General features: G+C 39.7%; 1 protein-coding gene across 1 annotated transcript; it reads right to left on the reverse strand.

Moving 5' to 3' along the window:
* Nucleotides 1-6,217: 6,217 nt before the first annotated feature.
* On the reverse strand, nt 6,218-16,157 carry CLEC4E (C-type lectin domain family 4 member E). The gene is made up of 6 exons (XM_052641323.1): nt 16,121-16,157; nt 14,824-14,916; nt 12,802-12,891; nt 10,182-10,333; nt 7,978-8,093; nt 6,218-6,368 (listed from the first exon to the last, which is right to left on the reverse strand). Exons 1-6 carry the CDS (start codon nt 16,155-16,157, stop codon nt 6,218-6,220), a joined length of 639 nt encoding a protein of 212 aa, XP_052497283.1.
* Nucleotides 16,158-19,667: the final 3,510 nt, after the last annotated feature.

Below are 19,667 nucleotides of genomic sequence, written 5' to 3' on the forward strand. Positions count from 1 at the left end.
AAACCTACGAAGGGGGCCCTGTGATGAGGACAGAAAATAAGAAACAATGCGACTAAACAGAACATATATGTATTGTGGGAACAGAGAAAACGTTTTCTGTCATAGAACATTTTCAGTCATGATGGCCTTATTTATTTATTTTTTTGTTTCATTCATTCAAGATAATGTATTTTTTGTGTTGTGTTTTGGTGGAAAGAATCATATTTTTCTGTGAGAATCAATTTCATTAACTTTGTTTTCTTGATAGTATTTCAGGCAGGGCATTTACTTTTCAACTGGTGTGTATTGATTACATATTTAATAGCTTGAATGGTGAAATCTTTTAAGTCACCATTTCCTCTGCTCTGATGATTCTTAGCACTTAAAGTTCAAAGGTGGGATATTTCAATTGGTAGTGGTGTATCCTTTTTTAACCCAAATATCACAAACTTTAAAGGTTTTAAGCAGCATTTTTATTGCCTGGTGCGTTGTTTTCAGGTTTTTTAATAGTATCAGTCATTATATTGAAATTCCATGAGCAAAATATTTTCTGAAGAACAGTATAGAATAGTTAGAATTATGGTATTGCCCAGGAAGAAAGAGATTCCCTGGTAGCTCAGTTGGTAAAGAATCTGCTTGCAGTGCAGGAGACCCTGGTTGGTTGCTGGGTTGGGAAGATCTGCTGGAGAAGGGATAGGGTACCTACTCCTGTATTCTTGGGCTTCCCTGGTGGCTCAGATGGTAAAGAATCTGCCTGCAATGCAGTAGAGCTGGGTTCTATCCCTGGGTTGGGAAGATCTCCTGGAGAAGGGAACGGCTACCCACTCTTGCCTGGATTCTTGCCTGGAGAATCCTAAGGGCAGAGGAGCCTGGGGTTATAAAGAGTCACACATGACTGAGTGAATTTCACTTCCCAGCAAGAAAAAAATATCCATTTACCTTTTAAAAATTTTACTCCACTTTAAAAATCTTACCACAGTGAGGAGTCTCAAGCTGACAATTTCTTTTTGAGTGGAAAAGTCCCTTACAGGCCATCTTAAGCACACTCTTTTAATTCTATAACTAAGGAAACAAAAGTTTTGGGAAACCAAAGAGCTCACCTTCACAGGGTTAGTTTATGATGTAAACAAGACTGTGGCCCAGAACTAGCTTTCATAGTAGGTGGAATGTATTCCCTTTGGTATTACAGAAAAGTTACTGGTGGTGCTGTGGCCTCTTGGCTAACAGATAGATAATAGTTCTTAATTATTGATGTAACACTGTATTAGTGTTTCTGCATTTTTAATTAGAATCAGAAGAAAATCGTATTTTTAATCCATTTATGTAAATTGTTGCTGCTGCTGCTGCTGCTGCTAAGTCGCTTCAGTCGTGTCTGACTCTGTGTGACCCCATAGATGGCAGCCCACCAGGCTCCCCCGTTCCTGGGATTCTCCAGGCAAGAACACTGGAGTGGGTTGCCATTTCCATCTCCAAGGCATGAAAGTGAAAAGTGAAAGTGAAGTCGCTCAGTCGCGTCTGACTCTTTGTGACCCCATGGACTGTAGCCTACCAGGCTCTTCTGTCCATGGGATTTTCCAGGCAAGAGTGCTGGAGTGGGCTGCCATGGTTAGCATGTTTATTTAGAGCTATAAAGCTACAGTTCGAACTAGCAAGAAAAGTCACGACTTTAACAACCTGAAGTTGTGCTTTTGTGATGTATGTAGCTTTAATTGTGAAGCAGTCATGTCCAACATCAACAAAATATGGAGGTCTTTCTAAAACATTTTATTTTGCTGATGATTCCTGGATCCAAGCTAAAAAATTTCAAGTGACATCTTTTTAGCTACATTCCTTGGTGGCTCAGATGGTAAAGAATCTGCCTGCAATGCAGAGGACGTGTATTCGATCCCTGGGTCAGGAAGATTCCCTGGAGAAGGGAATGGCTACCCACTCCAGTATTCTTGCCTGGAAAATTTCATGGATAGAGGAGCCTGGTGGGCTTCAGTCCATGGGGCCAGAAAGAGTCGGACATGACTGAGCAACTAACATTTTCATCTTCCTTACTACTATATTAAAAAAACAGTATTTATTCTTAAATTAGTGGTTTTCTAAGTTCAGAATATTAGTGTATGATTGACTGTATGTGTTTACGTGTCTGTGTTTAAAGCTGATGCTTTTAACTGAAATAACATCAAGGGACTTTGTGTTTGCCATAAATTACATAGCATTAATCTATAAAACTTGTTGAAATAGACTTTATATAGTTAATATTATCCACTCTCCATTTGTATAAAACTGTGTTTAAAGATTCAGTAGTCAATAAAATGTGACCTCTCTGTGATTTTATACATCTCTGTCTACATCGATACCCTAATCTTTTTCTCCCAATTCGGATCAATTTTCATTCTCTCCATGGCTTCCACCAGACCAAGTAAACATCGGTTTACCTGGATTATTACAATGGCCTTCTGGTGATCTCCCTGTTTCCACCCTTGATCCCTTTCAGCCAATTCTCAACTCTCATGGCACCTTTTATACATAATCTTCACAATTTCTTTAAAACAGCTAATAGTAATTTCATAAAAATAAATGCTAATTTCTTAAGAACATTGTAATAGAATGTCCTCGAAGTCTGAAACGTTAAAAAAACCTAAGCACTTTTTGGAGACTTCCCTGGCAATCCATTGGTTAAGACTTCACCTTCCAATGCAGGAGGTGCCAGTTTGATCCCTGCTTGGGGAGATAAGGTCTCCCATGACTCATGGCCAAAAAACCAAACCGTGAAACAGAAGCAATGTTGTAACAAATTCAATAAGACTTAAAAAAAAGGTCCACATCAACAAAGTCTTAAAAAAAACAAAACAAAACATTTTTTATCTTTGAAAAAGTAATTATATGTGTTAATAAGGCAAACAGTAAAAAACATTATTAAAATATAAGGTGATGCTCTCTTCCACTCCGAACCTCTAAATGCCCCTTCAGCGTAACTATGATTACTGATTTCTTATGCATATATCCATATATGGTTATGTCTCCCTGCATGCATCCACATACGCACATGTAAAATCTCCCTAAGTATGTCCCACCCAATGAAGGATTTAGGGGCTATATTGTTGAGAAAGGAAAAGGACAACAGGTTGGGAGGAGGAAGAAATGAAAGAGCAAGAGGAGAGAAGTAAGTCAGAAAGAAAAACACAAATATTGTACCTTAATGCATATATATGGAATCTAGAAGGATGGTACTGATGAAGCTATTTGCAGGGCAGGAATAGAGATGCAGACATAGAAAACGAACTTGTAGACACAGCAGGGGGAAGGAGAAGGTGGCATGAATTGAGAGATTTGCATTGACCTATCTATACTACCATGTGTAAAGTGGATATCTAGTAGGAAGCTGCTGGGTAGCACAGGGAGCTCAGCTGGATACTCTTTTTTAAAAAAATATAAATTTATTTATTTTAATTGGAGGTTAATTACTTTACTGTATTGTATTGGTTTTGCCATACATCAACATGAATCCGCCACAAGTATACACGTGTTCCCCATCCTGAACCCCCCTCCCTCCCCGTAACGCATATATATGGAATTTAGAAAGATGGTAATGATAACCCTGTATGCGAGACAGCAAGAGACACTGATGTATAAAACAGTCTTTCAGCTGGGTACTCCTGTGACAACCTAGAGGAGTGGGATGGCTGTGGGAGTGGGAGGGAGGCTCAAGAGGGAAGATATACATATAACTGATTCATGTTATTGTATAGCAGAAACTAACACAACATCGTAAAGCAATTATCCTCTAGTTTAAAAAACAAAGAGCAAGAAGAACATTTTACATGATTCCTTATTATTTTTCTGTTTAGGGACCCTTTAGGAAAAAATTTTTTGTGGTTATCTATAAGGCCTCTAACCTGGAGGAGGGCATGGCAATCCACTCCAGTACTCTTGCCTAGAGAATCCCATGCGCAGAGGAGCCTGGCAGGCTTCAGTCCAGGGTCGCATGGAGTCAGACAAAACTGAAGCAACTAAGCAGCAGCAGCATAAGGCCTATAAAATTCTTGAATTTCAAGAATTCTTTAATTTCACTTCAACTTTTTTATTTGATAAATTTAAGTAAAATTAAATTTCATACTTTAAAAGAATACATCGTCTGCTGTATGATTCCTATTGATCTTAACCTATACCAACTTGGAATTCAATTCTTTTTTTAGCTTTCATCTCTATACAATTGTTGCTCTGAAAAAATTTTAATAATAAATAAGTAACATTTTAAAAAGATGTAGTAAAGTGATTTTTATTTTTTTTAAAAATTAGAAGCTCAAGTGGTAATAGTATTCAAATTATAACAGTGGTTTAATTGGAGAACATGGTCTTGGGAATATGAATGACTGATTATTCTTTATTTTTTGCTACTTTTTGGGTTTTCTGGTGCCTAAGTATTTACATAACCCCATTTATAAAATATGATATTTAAAACAGTTTCAATTGGATGATCTGCTTCTCAAAGAAGAATTTTTCTGATAAATAATTTAGGTTCCAATGAGCTTTACTCTAATAAAATCTAAACAATTCTTTTTTTTCCAAACTTTGAAGGCAGAGTTAGTTGCATAACTTAAATTGTAAATAGTGAAATATATGCATTAATATTTTTATGTCTTTCAATATAAAAATCAAATTTAAGATAATTATAGCCATCTAAAGTATAAAAGCAATGAACAAAAACATTTCCACATATTTTAAAATGTTTCCTCATTTGATGTTTGTGATATGAAAAAAGAAATTAGAAAGTTGAGATATATTTACTGAATTATTTTCAGGTTGAATGACTTTTGTTTTAAAGGCATATTGATTTCAAAAACACAGATTGTCACGCCTATGAGAAATCAACATTTGTAAAGAAAGCTAATATATTATATTCATTTATTCAGTTGAATTTTCCCATTCAATGATTATACATTAATTCCAATGTATGATTTTGAAGGTCTATTTATGGTGCTGTGTGCAAGAAACATGCTTATAAAAGCTGCTGTGTTATTTACATATTCTTAAATAACCGAATCAGTATTGATAGACTGTGCTGTGCTTAGCTGTTCAGTCGTGTATGACTCTTTATGACCCCATGGACTGTGGCCCACCAGGCCCCTCTGTCCACAGGGATTCTTCAGGCAAGAATATTGGAGTGGGTTGCCATGCCCTCCTCCAGGGGATCTTCCCAACCCAGGGATCGAACCCAGATCTCCTGCATTTGCAGGTGGATTCTTTACCATCTGAGCTACCAGGGAAGCCCAAGAATACTGGAGTGGGTAGCCTATCCCTTCTCCAGGGAACTTCCCAACCCAGGAATGGAACCGGGGTCTCTTGGTGGATTCTTTGTCAGCTGAGCTACCAGGGAAGACCACTGATAGATTATTATGCAATAAATGGACAGGCTTGAGACAGGAAAGTGTGAAATTGATAGTTCTCTTAGAATAATTTATATTGCTCCTGCTTTTTATGTCTTGGTTGGTTGGCCATGAGGCATATGGGATTCTGGCTTCCTGACCAGGGGTTGAACATGCATCCTCTGCATTGGAAGGTGAAGTCCCAGCCACTGGACCAGCAAGGAAGTCCTTGGATGACAGTCTCTTTGGAGCTGAAGGTTAGCATGGCCTTTCTATTAATAAGTAGGCAAAGTAAATGCTTTTGACTGGAAAGTCCAAATCCGTCTTTTAATCAGGAATAAGTTTGTGACTTGAAAAGTTTCCTACTCATTATAGAGGAGAACACAGTGAAGCGATATGCTTGGGTAAGGGGTAAAAAACAGAATGAAATCAAGAGGACAGATTTTTCAGGAATTAGAAAGGAGACATGACACAGAGCCTGAATTTAAACTGTTTAAGACACTTTCCAAAATTCTCTTCTTTGCTGGATTTGGTGGTTGTTTGTGTCCCTGTATGTTCACATAAATACTCATAAATGAAGCATTTGTACCAAAAAGAGAAAGGAATAGCCCTTCTCGCAACATTGCTAGAGAAGCTTGGTAAATTCTGAGAAATCCCAAGACTAATGTAGACAAAAATGCACTTCAGTCGATAACCATGAATTATAACCTTCAAAATGACTTATTTTTTATTTATATCAAAGCAACAAACATTTATGAAGTCCTAAAGAAGTGCAATGCATGCTTTTCTCACGTTGGAGTTGTGTGGTTATGATTATCACTTGTTCTTTCCCATTTATGCATTTTAGGGTTGTGCCTCGTGTCTTAAAGATTTTTCTTTTCTCAAATCTTTCTCTCTGGCATTTCACAAACCCGAAACATACTGATGAAACAGGTCACATCATTCCAGTTTTGCCTTGGATTTGAGGAGTCCCTTATGGTGGCGCAGTCCTCCACAGTAACCAGGTTGTTGGGCTCCCCTGCATCCCAGAAGCTGAAAGAGAGCAACAGGGGAGAGTTACATGAGGCAAGGTGACCTATGCGTGCATGCTAAGTCGCTTTATTCATGTCTGACTCTTTATGACCTTAGGGACTGTATGTAGCCCACCAGGCTTCTCTATCCATGGGATTCTCCAGGCAAGAATACTGGAGTGGGTTGCCATTTCCTGCTGTAGGGTATCTTCCCAACCCAGGGACTGAAGCTACGTCTCTTACCTCTCCTGCACTGGGCAAGTCGGTTCTTTACCATTAGTGCCACCTGGGAAGCCCTATAAATTAGGCAAAACACATTCGTGTTTGACTTTCCAACAATTTTACGAGACAGGTATTATAATCCCCACTTTGCTGATGAAGCGAAAGAATCTCAGAAGAGCTAAACCATTTCTCTAAGTCATAGAGTTTGTGAATAGTGAAGTTAAACTCGACCTTTCTGACTTTCTATTTTGCTGTGGTCGCTCATGGCTTTAGACCCAAAATGGAGATGTTAGGGGAAAGAGGGATATCCTGATGGATTTGTTTCCTTCACAAACATGGCTCACATCGTGTTTAGCTCCACTTATCCTATAGAGTTTGTATTCACTGAGGTGCATATTTCACTGGGGCCACAGAACAATGTTTTCAAGGGTCAGAACATCCTACTTTTAGTCTATAGGAATCTGTTGTCTCAGACTTCCCTTGTGGCACAGTGGATAAGAATTCACTTACCAATGCAGGGGACACAGGTTCAGTCCATGATCTGGGAAGATCCTACATGCCATGGAGCAGCTAAGCCTGTGCACCACAACTACTGAGCCCAAGCCCTCTAGAGCTCAAGAGGCGCAACTTCTCAGCCTGTGGGCCGCAGCTACCCAAGTCCACGCAGTCTGGAGCCTGTGCTCCTTAACAAGAGAAGCCACCGCAATGAGAATTCCATGCACTGAAATGAAGAGTAGCCCCCGCAACTAGAGAAAGCCCTCACAAAGCAATGAAGACCCAGTGTAACCAAAAAGAATTAATTTTTTAAAATTCAAAGCTCTAAGAAAAGAATCTGTTGTCTTTCCCAAATCATTGTTTTCATCTCATTGACTACAGTTTGGGGGCATAAGACTCCAAATTCCACTCTTTGTCTCCCTCGCATTTCCCGTGAATTAGTGTTCAGTTTTAAGCCTTTTCTCATTTCATTTATTATTTCCCCTTTATTCCTGAGGTAATTCTAGGAGGTGAAGGCAGCAGATCCTTATGCTTCTCTTTTCTGTCTTATATATCAGCTCTTTTTATTTTTGCATGTAATATCACCAAGAATGGACATGAATATACCTCTTGGACCAGAAGGAGGTTCTGAGGACTCTCCTCGACAGTGGTCTAACTTTACAATTTGGGCTAGTGTTATAATTCTACTGGGCTTCCCAGGTGGCTCCACCTGCCAATGAAGGAGACACAAGTTCGATCCCGGGGTCAGGAAGATCTCCTGAAGAAGGAAATGGAAACTTGCTCCAGTATTCTTGCTTGGAAGATCCCATGAACAGAGGAGCCTGGCAGGCTACAGCCCATGGGGTCTCAAAAGAGTTGGACACAACTGAGCAACTAAACAACAACAAATAGTTCTACTACAAGAAGGAAATTACCTCAGAGACTTTGTGAGAGGTGTACCATCTACCCATTGCCAGCGACCCTCAACCACCTGGTCTGTCAGTCCAATATAAAACTCTTTCTTTCTAGGTTTTGCATGGTAAAGGAATTCCTATGGAAGATACACACAGCAAATGAGATCAGTTATTCCAATTCCAAACAAACATTGACGGTAATTGTTGTTAAGAAAGAAGTAGGATTTGGACTGGAGATGATAGAAAAATGGGCCTGAAATGATAAAATTATAGAGGATTTCTTTTGGCAAAGCACAGATAACATAAAATTACCCCAGTGAAAAGGAACTTTTGACAGAGAAGGAGGTTCACAATAACTCATGCAAAGTTTATCTACAGTTATGGGTAGCACAAAACAAAATAAATCATAGCTTAAATATAATGGACAATTTCTGCTTACCCTCTTTCACATGTTTCTAAAAACACTGGTCATTCTAAAATGAGGTCCCCATATGTACCCTTCAGTTCAGTTCAGTTCAGTCGTTCAGTCGTGTCCGACTCTTTGCGACCCCATGAATTGCAGAACGCCAGGCCTCCCTGTCCATCACCAACTCCCGGAGTTCACTCAGACTCACATCCATCGAGTTGGTGATGCCATCCAGCCATCTCATCCTCAGTCACCCCTTCTCCTCCTGCCCCCAATCCCTCCCAGCATCAGAGTCTTTTCCAATGGGCCAACTCTTCGCATGAGGTGGCCAAAGTACTGGAGCTTCAGCTTTAGCATCATTCCTTCCAAAGAAATCCCAGGGTTGTTCTCCTTCAGAATGGACTAGTTGGATCTCCTTGCAGTCCAAGGGACTCTCAAGAGTCTTCTCCAACACCACAGTTCAAAAGCATCAATTCTTCGGTGCTCAGCCTTCTTCACAGTCCAACTCTCACATCCATACATGACCACAGGAAAAACCATAGCCTTGATTATATGGACCTTAGTCAGCAAAGTAATGTCTCTGCTTTTGAATATGCTATCTAGGTTGGTCATAACTTTTCTTCCAAGGAGTAAGTGTCTTTTAATTTCATGGCTGCGGTCACCATCTGCAGTGATTTTGGAGCCCAAAAAAATAAAGTCTGACACTGTTTCCACGGTTTCCCCATCTATTTCCCATGAAGTGATGGGACCAGATGCCATGATCTTTGTTTTCTGAATGTTGAGCTTTAAGCCAACTTTTTCACTCTCCTCTTTCACTTTCATCAAGAGGCTTTTTAGCTCCTCTTCACTTTCTGCCGTAAGGGTGGTGTCATCTGCATATCTGAGGTTATTGATATTTCTCCCAGCAATCTTGATTCCAGCTTGTGTTTCTTCCAGTCCAGCGTTTCTCATGATGTTCTCTGCGTATAAGTTAAATAAGCAGGGTGACAATATACAGCGTTGAAATACTCCTTTCCCTATTTGGAATCAGCCTATTTTCCCATGTCCAGTTCTAACTGTTGTTTCCTGACTTGCATGCAGGTTTCTCAAGAGGCAAGTCAGGTGGTCTGGTATTCCCATCTCTTCCAGAATTTTCCACAGTTTATTGTGATCCACACAGTCAAAGGCTTTGGCATAGTCAATAAAGCCGAAATAGATGTTTTTCTGAAACTCTCTTGCTTTTTCCATGATCCAGTGGATGTTGGCAATTTGATCTCTGGTTCCTCTGACTTTTCTAAATCCAGCTTGAACATCTGGAAGTTCATGGTTCATGTACTGTTGAAGCCTGGCTTGGAGAATTTTGAACATTACATTACTAGAGTGTGAGATGAGTGCAATTGTGCAACAGTTTGAGCATTCTTTGGCATTGCCTTTCTTTGGGACTGGAATGAAAACTGACCTTTTCCAGTCCTGTGGCCACTGCTGAGCTTTCCAAATTTGCTGGCATATTGAATGCAGCACTTTCATAGCATCATCCTTTAAGTAATAATAATTACAAGTTACTAAATAATAAATTACATGAAGTCCCAACCCTCTTTTTTTCCTGCCTTACTAATAAAGGAATTAAACATGAAAATTTCTTTTTATCCTAATTTCTTCTAGTAAAGAAAATAAAGTTGGTAATGACTTACAGAAAAGGTAAGAACAGCATGTATTTCAGTAATTCATGTGACACGTGGAAATTGTAGGTCAAATACTATACACAAGCATGTATGGGCTAAAGGGAGATGGGTCCTGTGAAGGATGTTTCACTACACTGGAAAATGCTGTCCTCAACTACCTGCTCCTCCTGCGTGTTGATAACCACCAGGTGAGCGCCCATGCTCGAGCAGTTTTTTAGACTTGCTGCCCAGGACATGGTGTCAGCAGAAAAGAAGTAGCAGCTGGATTGAAAATGGACCCAGTTCAGTGGACAGCAATTCTTGACTGAACCTGAAAGGAGAGAAGTTTCTGTGAGAGTCCCACATGAACCAAGTAAGATAATAGAAACCTTCCTCTGAGCCAATAAGTTCTTCACTTTGAGTCAGAAGCCTTGGAACCCCTTGTTCATGCTCCACATCTTACCATCCAAGACTTTAGGTAATTTCTCACTCAACAAATACAAACAGCAATGTTCTTGTCTTTAAAGATATAATCCTTACTTTCTAGATGTCAGTGCCAATAAATAATAACACAACCATATAAAAGCAGTCTCCAACCTTTTGGCACCAGGGACAGGTTTTGCGGAAGACAATTTTTTCATGGACTAAGTGGGGGAGCTGGTTTCAGGATGATTCAAGTGCATTACATTTACATTGTACACTTTATTTCTAATCTAATGCCACTGTTGATCTGACAGGAGGTTTCAGTCTTTGGACTGGTACATATTTATTCTAAAGGTTTGCTGTAATTTCCCCAAGGTTTCCTGTTTGAATGCTAATTGCACTTCTAAAGTTTTATTCTTGTCCTCTTATCAAATTCTCATTATTCTCTGACAGGCAAGATTTTGCATTTTACTTTTGAAAAACAGGACTCAACTGAATTACTTTACTTATCCCCAAAGAGATTGGGAACCCCTGATATATATAATCTTCCTTAGTTATGCTATTGACATTGGACCCTATTATCTGTTCATAGACTTCCAAGTTCAGAGAAAAATTATGTATTTTATCTGAGTGACCACTAAGCAACTGTCTCATGTTTTCCAAACAATGTACCCTCAACAGAATCTCCAAACTAGTTGTCCTACAGTTCTTAGAATTATAGAATTTCAGACTATGAAGTTTATTAAAAATAAATAGTCCAATCCCTCTTGATTTAATGGTGAGGAAATTATAGCTCAGAGAAGGAAGTCACTTTCTATCGTCAAGTAGCATTTTGCTAAGACTTGGACCAGGTCAATATGGAAGAGTATAGGGAGCATATTTCTGAGATATTTCCAAATTTCCTTTCTACATTTTTGCCAGAGTCCAGCTCCAGCAGCCAGGGAATCAGCCTGAAGGGATGGGTGGTGTCGGTGAGAAACGATGCAGCCTCTCAGTTTTCTTGGACTGCATATTTATTTCAAGCTTAAGATTCTCTTTTATATTTTTACAAAAGCATTAGGTCAGAGGTTTGACATTTTCAGTTCCCCCTGACCCAGATTTGTTGTCTCCATAAATCACTGTTGCCCTTCAAAAGGAGTTCCTGCCTCAACGATTCTCTTCTCTACTTCTTCTCATGTGTCCTTGTGAATACATTGTAACTCATGCTAATGTCTGGGCTGCATACCACATTTCTCAGTTTATTTCTTATCTTTTTAAATTCTGTTTGCCCCTAGTATTTGGAGCTCACTTTCTCTAAAAAGGCTTCTAACCACTAATATCTCCAAAATTCCTAATCTCTATAAGCTATAGTAAAATATGCTAACATTACAACATTCCTTAAATCTTTAGCTTCTAACTATTTTAATTATTCCTAAGCCCTAAATTCAGCAAACTCCCTTGCCATAAACATTTCCCTCACAAATAAATTTCATATAGCAATCCCTCCCATGGCCTCAAGCTGCGGCCTACGTGCTCATTCTGGAACACTCTTTTGTAAAAGTCCTTGAAGGAATGTCAATGATTAACTTTATGAATTATTCTCTGAGCACAGCTGCAGAAGGCTTTGTGCCTTCTCATGCTCCTCTCAAGAACAATAAGCACCATAATATTCTTTTCAGTCAACTCAGCCAAGGAGAGGAAAAAACAAGTCAGAATCACGAGGCCTAGCTCCTTCATCCTGGGTCCGTGCCTGTGGGACAAGGACAGGGGGTTGGAGCCATGCCTCTATTTTGTCAGTAACGCCTAACGTGGCTCCCGACAATTTTTTTCCTCCTTCACCTCATTTTGGAAGCAGGTGATGGATGAAAATAAAAAGTACACTTCTGGGAATAACACCTTCAACTTCTAGATTGACTCTTCAGCCACATGCCTCACATTTATTCTAAAGGTTTGCTATAATGTTCCCACAGTTTCCTGCTTGAACACAAATTGTGCTTCCGAAGTTTTATTCTTGTCTTCTTACCAACTTCTCATTATTCTCTGACAGTACAGGCAAGATTTTGCATTTTGCTTTGGAAAACAGGACCCAACTTGATTATTTTACTTATCCCCAAATCAATCTAAAGCCAGAAAATGTTGCTAAGTAAATTTAGATGTTCAAGTTTGAGGTCTGTTATACCTGACCCATCAGGCTTCCCTGGCGGCTCAGATGGTAAATAATCTACCTGCAATGTGGGAGGTCAGGGTTTGATCTCTGAGTTGGGAAGATCCCCTGGAGGAGGGCATGGAAACTCACGCCAGTATTCTGGAGAATCCCCATGGACAGAAGAGCCTGGTGGACTACATAGGGTCACAAAGAGTCGAATAAGACTGAGTGACTAAGCACAGCACACATACCTGATCCATCATTATAACAGGAGAGTTCCATGGAATCCCCAGGTGGCTGGAACTTTTTCTCATCACATAGTTGAAAGATGCCGTATGTCACTGTAAGGGAAAGGGGCACAGCTAATATTCATTAACCTTAATACAAGTGCATTTTATCTGACACTGATGAACCTATTTGCAGGGCAGGAATAGAGATGCAGACATAGAGAACAGGCTTGAGGGCACAGTCCAGGAGAGAAAGGGTGGGACCAATCGAGAAAAGATACATTACCATATATAAAATAGGTTGCTAGTGGGAATTTGTTGTACGATGCAGGGAGTTCAACTCAGTGCTCTGTGATAATCTAGAGGGGTGAGATGGGGTGGGAGGGAGGCTTCAGAGGGAGGGGACATATATATATTTATGGCTGATTCACATTATCATATGGCAGAAACCAATATAACATTGTAAAGCAATCATCCTCCAGTTAAAATTTTTTACAAATACATTAAAAATTTTTCATAGTTATAAAAGTACCAGTAGTTATGATATTTCTTTACTATCTACTTTTACTTCAGCATGGATAGGAACTGAGGTTTGCTTAGTCAAGGAAGAGAGAATTTACATTTCATGCTTTTCCTGATTTATGAAATAAATATACTTTATTTCAGGTTCAAAGACCCCCCCCCCCCCAAAAAAAATAGATGTGATGTCATGTAAAACTCACATTAAATACATTTGTATTATTTTTTTTTCTTGTAACAAAGCCCTAGCTGAGACAGTAGAGTAGAGGAAAACGTTTTTCCTCACCTACACAGTAGAATGCATTTAAAAAGACAAATATTTTTGAAATGCTTATGTTTTCCTTGATTCCACAAACAAAATATTCTTCTCAGCCAGTTTCTTACTAAAGAAAGACATCCATATGAATTTACTTGTAGGAATTATGTATCTCAATATAGCTGTCTTACTAATGGTGCAAAATGCTTGGTAAGTCCTAAGCAATAAGTCCTAGCCTAAGATGAAAATGAATTATCTATTTATTGAATGAACTTTGTTAATAACATGATGATAATGCAGAAGACTGGTTTCAGTAATGTTAAATGAATGAATTATTGGAATGACCACTGATCATATAAATTGCCAAATTCAATTTACCAGCTTGGATATTTTACCTGGATGTATTCCTAGTAGTGTGTGCATAATCTGGAAAAATAAACTCAACAATGAGTTAAATATGTATATAATAAATGTGTTTGGACTCTCTCTTGTTGCTGTTGTTTAGTTGCTAAGTCATGTCCAGCTTTTTGCAACCCCATGGACTGTGGCCTGCCAGGCTCCTATGTCCATGGGAGTCTTCAGGCAAGAATACTTAAGTGGATAGCCATTCCCTCTCCAGAGGATCTTCCCGATGCAGGGATCCAACCCATGTCTTCTGCATTGCCAGCAGATTCTTTACCACTGAGCCACCAGGGAAGGCCCCACAAAAACAATACAAAATGCCTAAGACTCTTTTGCCAAGTCTAACCTCCCAGCCCTTCTTTCCAAGAAGTGACTTCCTGTTCCTCTGGCTAGGATCTCAGAGAGGTTTACATTAATGACAAGATTACAGACAGGGTGGACTCAGGGCCACTAAGGAAACAAAAAGTGTGTACCATGAAGAATGTTTCACAGGTCACTGAAACTTAGTACCAGTTTTATGCTGGTTGGGGTTTCTGGCTTGAGGAGTAACCTGGAGATAAATATCGGGGAAAGCATAGTCACTCAATCGTGTCTGACTCTTTGCAACCCCATGGTCTATAACCTGCCAGGCTCCTCTGTCCATGGGATTTCCCAGGCAAGAATACTGAAGTGGGTTGCCAGTTCCCTCTCCAGAGGATCTTCCTCACCCAGGGATAGTACCCACATCTGCATCACAGGCAGATTCTTTACCATCTGAGTCACCAGGGAAATGGAAATACCCTTTGTGGGAGAAGAGAACCCACAGTCAACAAGGAAGAATTCACTCCTAATGTTCACCATGCAGCTTGAATGTGAACTTCAGAACTCACCAACACATCTGGTGATAAAACAGGCACTCAGGAGCAGGATGGAGGTGCCAGCAATGGCCCATGAGAATAGCTGGGAAGAAAAGCATCTTCTCTCTGTAGAAAGAAAGACATACATGGGGTCAATCTTCCCTAAAAAGCTACGAACGAGATAGAAGAAATTCATATTTGACCCTGTTTACTTCCTTCCACTTGTATTACCTATACTGACTAATTCTTACACTTCAGAAAGCATCAAGATCATTGGAAGGGTTGGCTAAAACACAGATCATGGGTTCTCACCTCCAGAATTAAAAATTCAGTAGAGCTGGTATGGAATCCACAAGTTTCCAGGAGCTGAGAATGCTGTTGGCCTGGGGACCACACTTAGAGAAGCACTGAAGGAGCTCATGGGTATTTTTAAGAGTCTGAATCAAGGACTCAGACAGACATGCAATTTTTTCCTTTCCACTTCTCCCAGATTTTCCCTCTTTCCCTCTCCCTTTCTCCTCCTCACTCTTTCCAGTTTTTCTTGTCTCTCTACTGCTCTCCTCCTTTCAGGGTCTCCTTTTCCAGGTGCTTTGTAACTCAATCTGATAAAACTTTGATGACCTAGTAGTTCCCCTCCTCTTCCCTCCAGGCATACATATTTACACACAAAGAGAGTGAATTCCGACTTGCAGAGACTTGCCCAATGGGACTCAATGAACTATGGAAAAGGTAATAGTCTGGTAGCTCTCCCTGAACTCAATCTCCTGCAGTCTTTCCAGAAGAACATCAAGCCTTCTAACCATCCCTTCTTTCACTCTCTGTCTCTGTCTCTCCTCTCTTACTCTACTGGCATTTACTGGACAACAAGCCAGTCTCCTCACTCCAGGAGACAACAAAATGGAGAAATGATGACATTTTAAGTATCAACAAAACAAACTGACCTTGGAGAGATATGAAGGGCTTTAAAAATATTGTTTTATTTTGATGGACAAAATTTCTCCACGTTTTTCCAGACCTCACTCATCCCTAAATTTATTGTCCTGTCCTCAGAATGTTTATCACCTCTGCCATGAAAAATCTATGAGAGAAAAGTGCATGCATGCTCAGTCGTCTCCTACTCTTTGTGACCCCATGGACCATAGCCCACCAGGCTCCTCTCTCCATGGGATTTTCCAGGCAAGAATACTGGAGTGGGTTGCCGTTCCTCCTCCAGTCTTCCCAACCCTGAGATCAAACCCATGTCTCCTGTGACTCCTGCATTGGCAGGCAGATTCTTTACCACTGAGCCACCAGGGAAGATTGAAGGAAAAGGAATAGTTGCAAATCTTACCTGTGCTTTGTGATGCTGGTGATGTGGATGAATTCATTCTTCCTCCTTTCTCTTTCTTCCTTTCCTCTCCTCCTCACTGTCTCTTTCTTCTTCCTCCTCTCCTCCTCCCTGTCTCTGTCCTTAGTTTCTGAGTCCAAGGGTGTTTTGTTGATAAGAGCCAAAGAAAATGAAGGAGGAATACTTGATCTGTGTTTTTGGAAGCTCAACCCTAAGACATAAGAAAATTAGCTTGTTCTGTGGCTGTGTGTTTATGTCAAGATTTCCTTTGTTGCATAAGGAGGACAAGGGATTTTACTGGGCAACAGTCAGTCTCCTCACTCCAGGAAACAACGAAATGGGGAAATGAAGACATTTTAAGCATCAACAAAACAGACAGAACTTGTGGAGATATGATGGGCTTAAAAATTATTGTTTTATTAATATTTTGGTGGATAAATTGCTGTACTTTCTTCCAGACCTCGCATATTCTTAAATTTTTCCTTGACATCTGTGGGGCTAACCTGTGCATTTCCAAACACTTTGGTCTTTCAGTTCAGGTCAGTTCAGTTGCTCAGTCGTGTCCGACTCTTTGCCACCCCATGAATCGCAGCATGCCAGGCCTCCCTGTCCACCACTAACTCCTGGAGTTCACTCAAACTCAAGTCCATCGAGTCGGTGATGCCATCCAGCCATCTCATCCTCTGTCGTCCCCTTCTCCTCCTGCCCCCAATCCCTCCCAGTATCAGAGTCTTTTCCAAAGAGACTTTCCAAACTCTTCGCATGAGGTGGCCAAAGTATTGGAGTTTCAGCTTTAGCATCATTCCTTCCAAAGAACACCCAGGGCTGATCTCCTTTAGACTGGACTGGCTGGATCTCCTTGCAGTCCAAGGGACTCTCAGGAGTCTTCTCCAACACCACAGTTCAAAAGCATCAATTCTTCGATGCTCAGCTTTCTTCACAGTCCAACTCTCACATCCATACATGACCACTGGAAAAACCATAGCCTTGACTAGGCGGACCTTTGTTGGCAAAGTAATGTCTCTGCTTATTTACTATTACACATTTGTTAACTGAAAAGAGGGCTTCCCTGGTGGCTCACCTGGTAAAGAGTCTGCCTTCAGTGAGGGAGACCTGGGTTCGATTCCTGGTTTGGGAAGATTCCCTGGAGAAGGAAACGGCAACCCACTCCAGTATTCTAGCTTGGAAAATTCCATGGAGGGAGGAGCCTGGCAGGCTACATTCTATGGGTTGCAAAGAGTCAGACAGGACTGAACTGAAAAGGAGACACATTTGACACAGAGCTGGGCATGTAGTATATGTATTTATACCTTAGCCATGTGAATTTTTTCACCTTTTATGTGTTTTCTTCTTCCTCTTTCATTTGAAGTTCTTAAACAGTCTATTACTTTGGATTATATATGCCCTTTATCAAGTGATGACCACTAGGCTATTTTACAGGTTCAACTCAGATGAACAGCCTCGTGTAGTATGACTATGCACTTTGAAACTCATCTCAATTTCTTACATCATAACATAGCTTCTGAGGTTCTGGAGGAGCCTCAGTAGGAAGTTTAATTCTACTGTTCTAAATTATTTGTGAGTTTTGTTTTATATTAATATTATAGCCTATTTCTCTCAATGGGAAAAATGACTTTGAATGTTGGAAGAAATAATTTCAATTAAATGTTGGAATACAGTGTGTTTCTGGAAGATTAGTTGGATATAGTCATATTCTGTTACTTAGGGATAAGATTAACTGGTCTCAGTTGATTTAAATTCACATTTATTATATAAATATATATGTACAAAACCTGGTAATCCCCACACCCAATGACTCACAGACTTCCCATGTGTTAGAAAATATCCCTGTTCTCAAAGGGACTTTTTATTGTTTGAATGTATTGGTCAATTCCCTCCACATTTTCCATTTAACAGTTATATAGATTACAGAATGCTTACAACTTTTACACATTTATTTTATAAACATACACATTTTTAATGTATACTATCAGCAAATGGCTTTGAACCACTAGACAGAGTCTAGTGGATGAGTTATATGAATTATTATATAGTGAATCACACTAACTACAGGCCATTATTTATTATTATTAATCAGTAGGAATCAATATGAATGAACAATTATGTTAATAATTTAATGAATATACAATTAGCTGTATATTAATGATTAATAGTCCTGTTTTCATCAACTAAAATATGAATATGATTTTATCCCTTTTGTTTTACCACTTTTCTCCAAGTTATAAAAATAGTATTTTTATGTTCAATAATATGAGAAATATGTGACAAGTGAAAGACTTCTATCTATCCTTAGTCCATACTTTTAAAGCTAATCACTGTTGATGATTTTTTTTACATACTTTGAGAGATTAAAAAAAGATATTTATTTATTTTTGGCTGCACTGGGTCTTTGTGGCTGAGGATGGGCTTTCTCTAGTTGTGATGAGCAGGGGCTAGATTTTGGAAATCTACCATATTTTCCTGAAGCTGACATAAGCAGTATGACATAAGCTCTCTTAGCCTGCAACCCAAATTTGATGTTTATTTGGAGTACCATCTCATCTTCTGTCATCCCCTTCTCCTCCTGCCTTCAATCCTTCCCAGCATCAGGGTCTTTTCCAGTGAATCAGTTCTTCACATCAGGTATCAGTCCTTCCAATGAATATTCAGGACTGATTATGAAGATGAGGTGGTTGGATGGAGTCACCAACTTGATGGACATGAATTTAAGTAAGCTCCAGGAGTTGGTGCTGGACAGGGAAACCTGGCATGCTGCAGTCCATGGGGTTGCAAAGAGTCAGACACGACTGAGTGACTGAACTGAACTGAAATGGAGTACCATAAATCTATATCAATGCAATTCTTGTAAATATTTAAATCTTGACTATCTACTATGAAAATTAGGATTACAATGCATAGTTTATAATGCTGATTTTAATATTGTAATGTGTCAATATAAAGTGATTTTCTTATACACATATAAGAAAGTAAAAGATGAATCAGTTACATTCCTTCTCTCTGCCTATTGAGAAAGCTCATCCCAATTATAAAACCTGGTGCTGGGAACTTCCCTGATGGTCCAGTGGTTGAGAATCTGCTTTCCAGTGCAGGAGACACAGGTTTGATCCCTGGCAGTGGAAGTAAGATTCCACATGCTGTGGGGCAACAAAGCCCATGGGCTGCAGCTAAGACCTCACACAGTCAAATAAATAAATAAATATTTTAAAACACCAAACATAGTGCTTTTTATTATAGCTTTGCTTTTAACTGTGAAAAGTGTAAGGGAAAGTCACTCAGTTGTGTCTGATTTTTTGTGACCCCAGGGACTATACAATCTGTGGAATTCTCCAGGCCACAATACTGGAGTGGGCAGCCATTCCCTTCTCCAGGGGATCTTCCCAACCCAGGGATTGAACCCAGGTCTCCGGCATTGTAGACTCTTTACCAGCTGAACCATCAGGGAAGCCTGTTTTAAACTGTATTCAAATAGAAAAACTGTAAGACATAAATTGATAAACATATGAATTCTGAAGATCAGAAGAATCTTTGA

The sequence above is a fragment of the Budorcas taxicolor genome, chromosome 5 (genome assembly GCF_023091745.1).
Source record: "Budorcas taxicolor isolate Tak-1 chromosome 5, Takin1.1, whole genome shotgun sequence".
NCBI lineage: Eukaryota > Metazoa > Chordata > Mammalia > Artiodactyla > Bovidae > Budorcas > Budorcas taxicolor.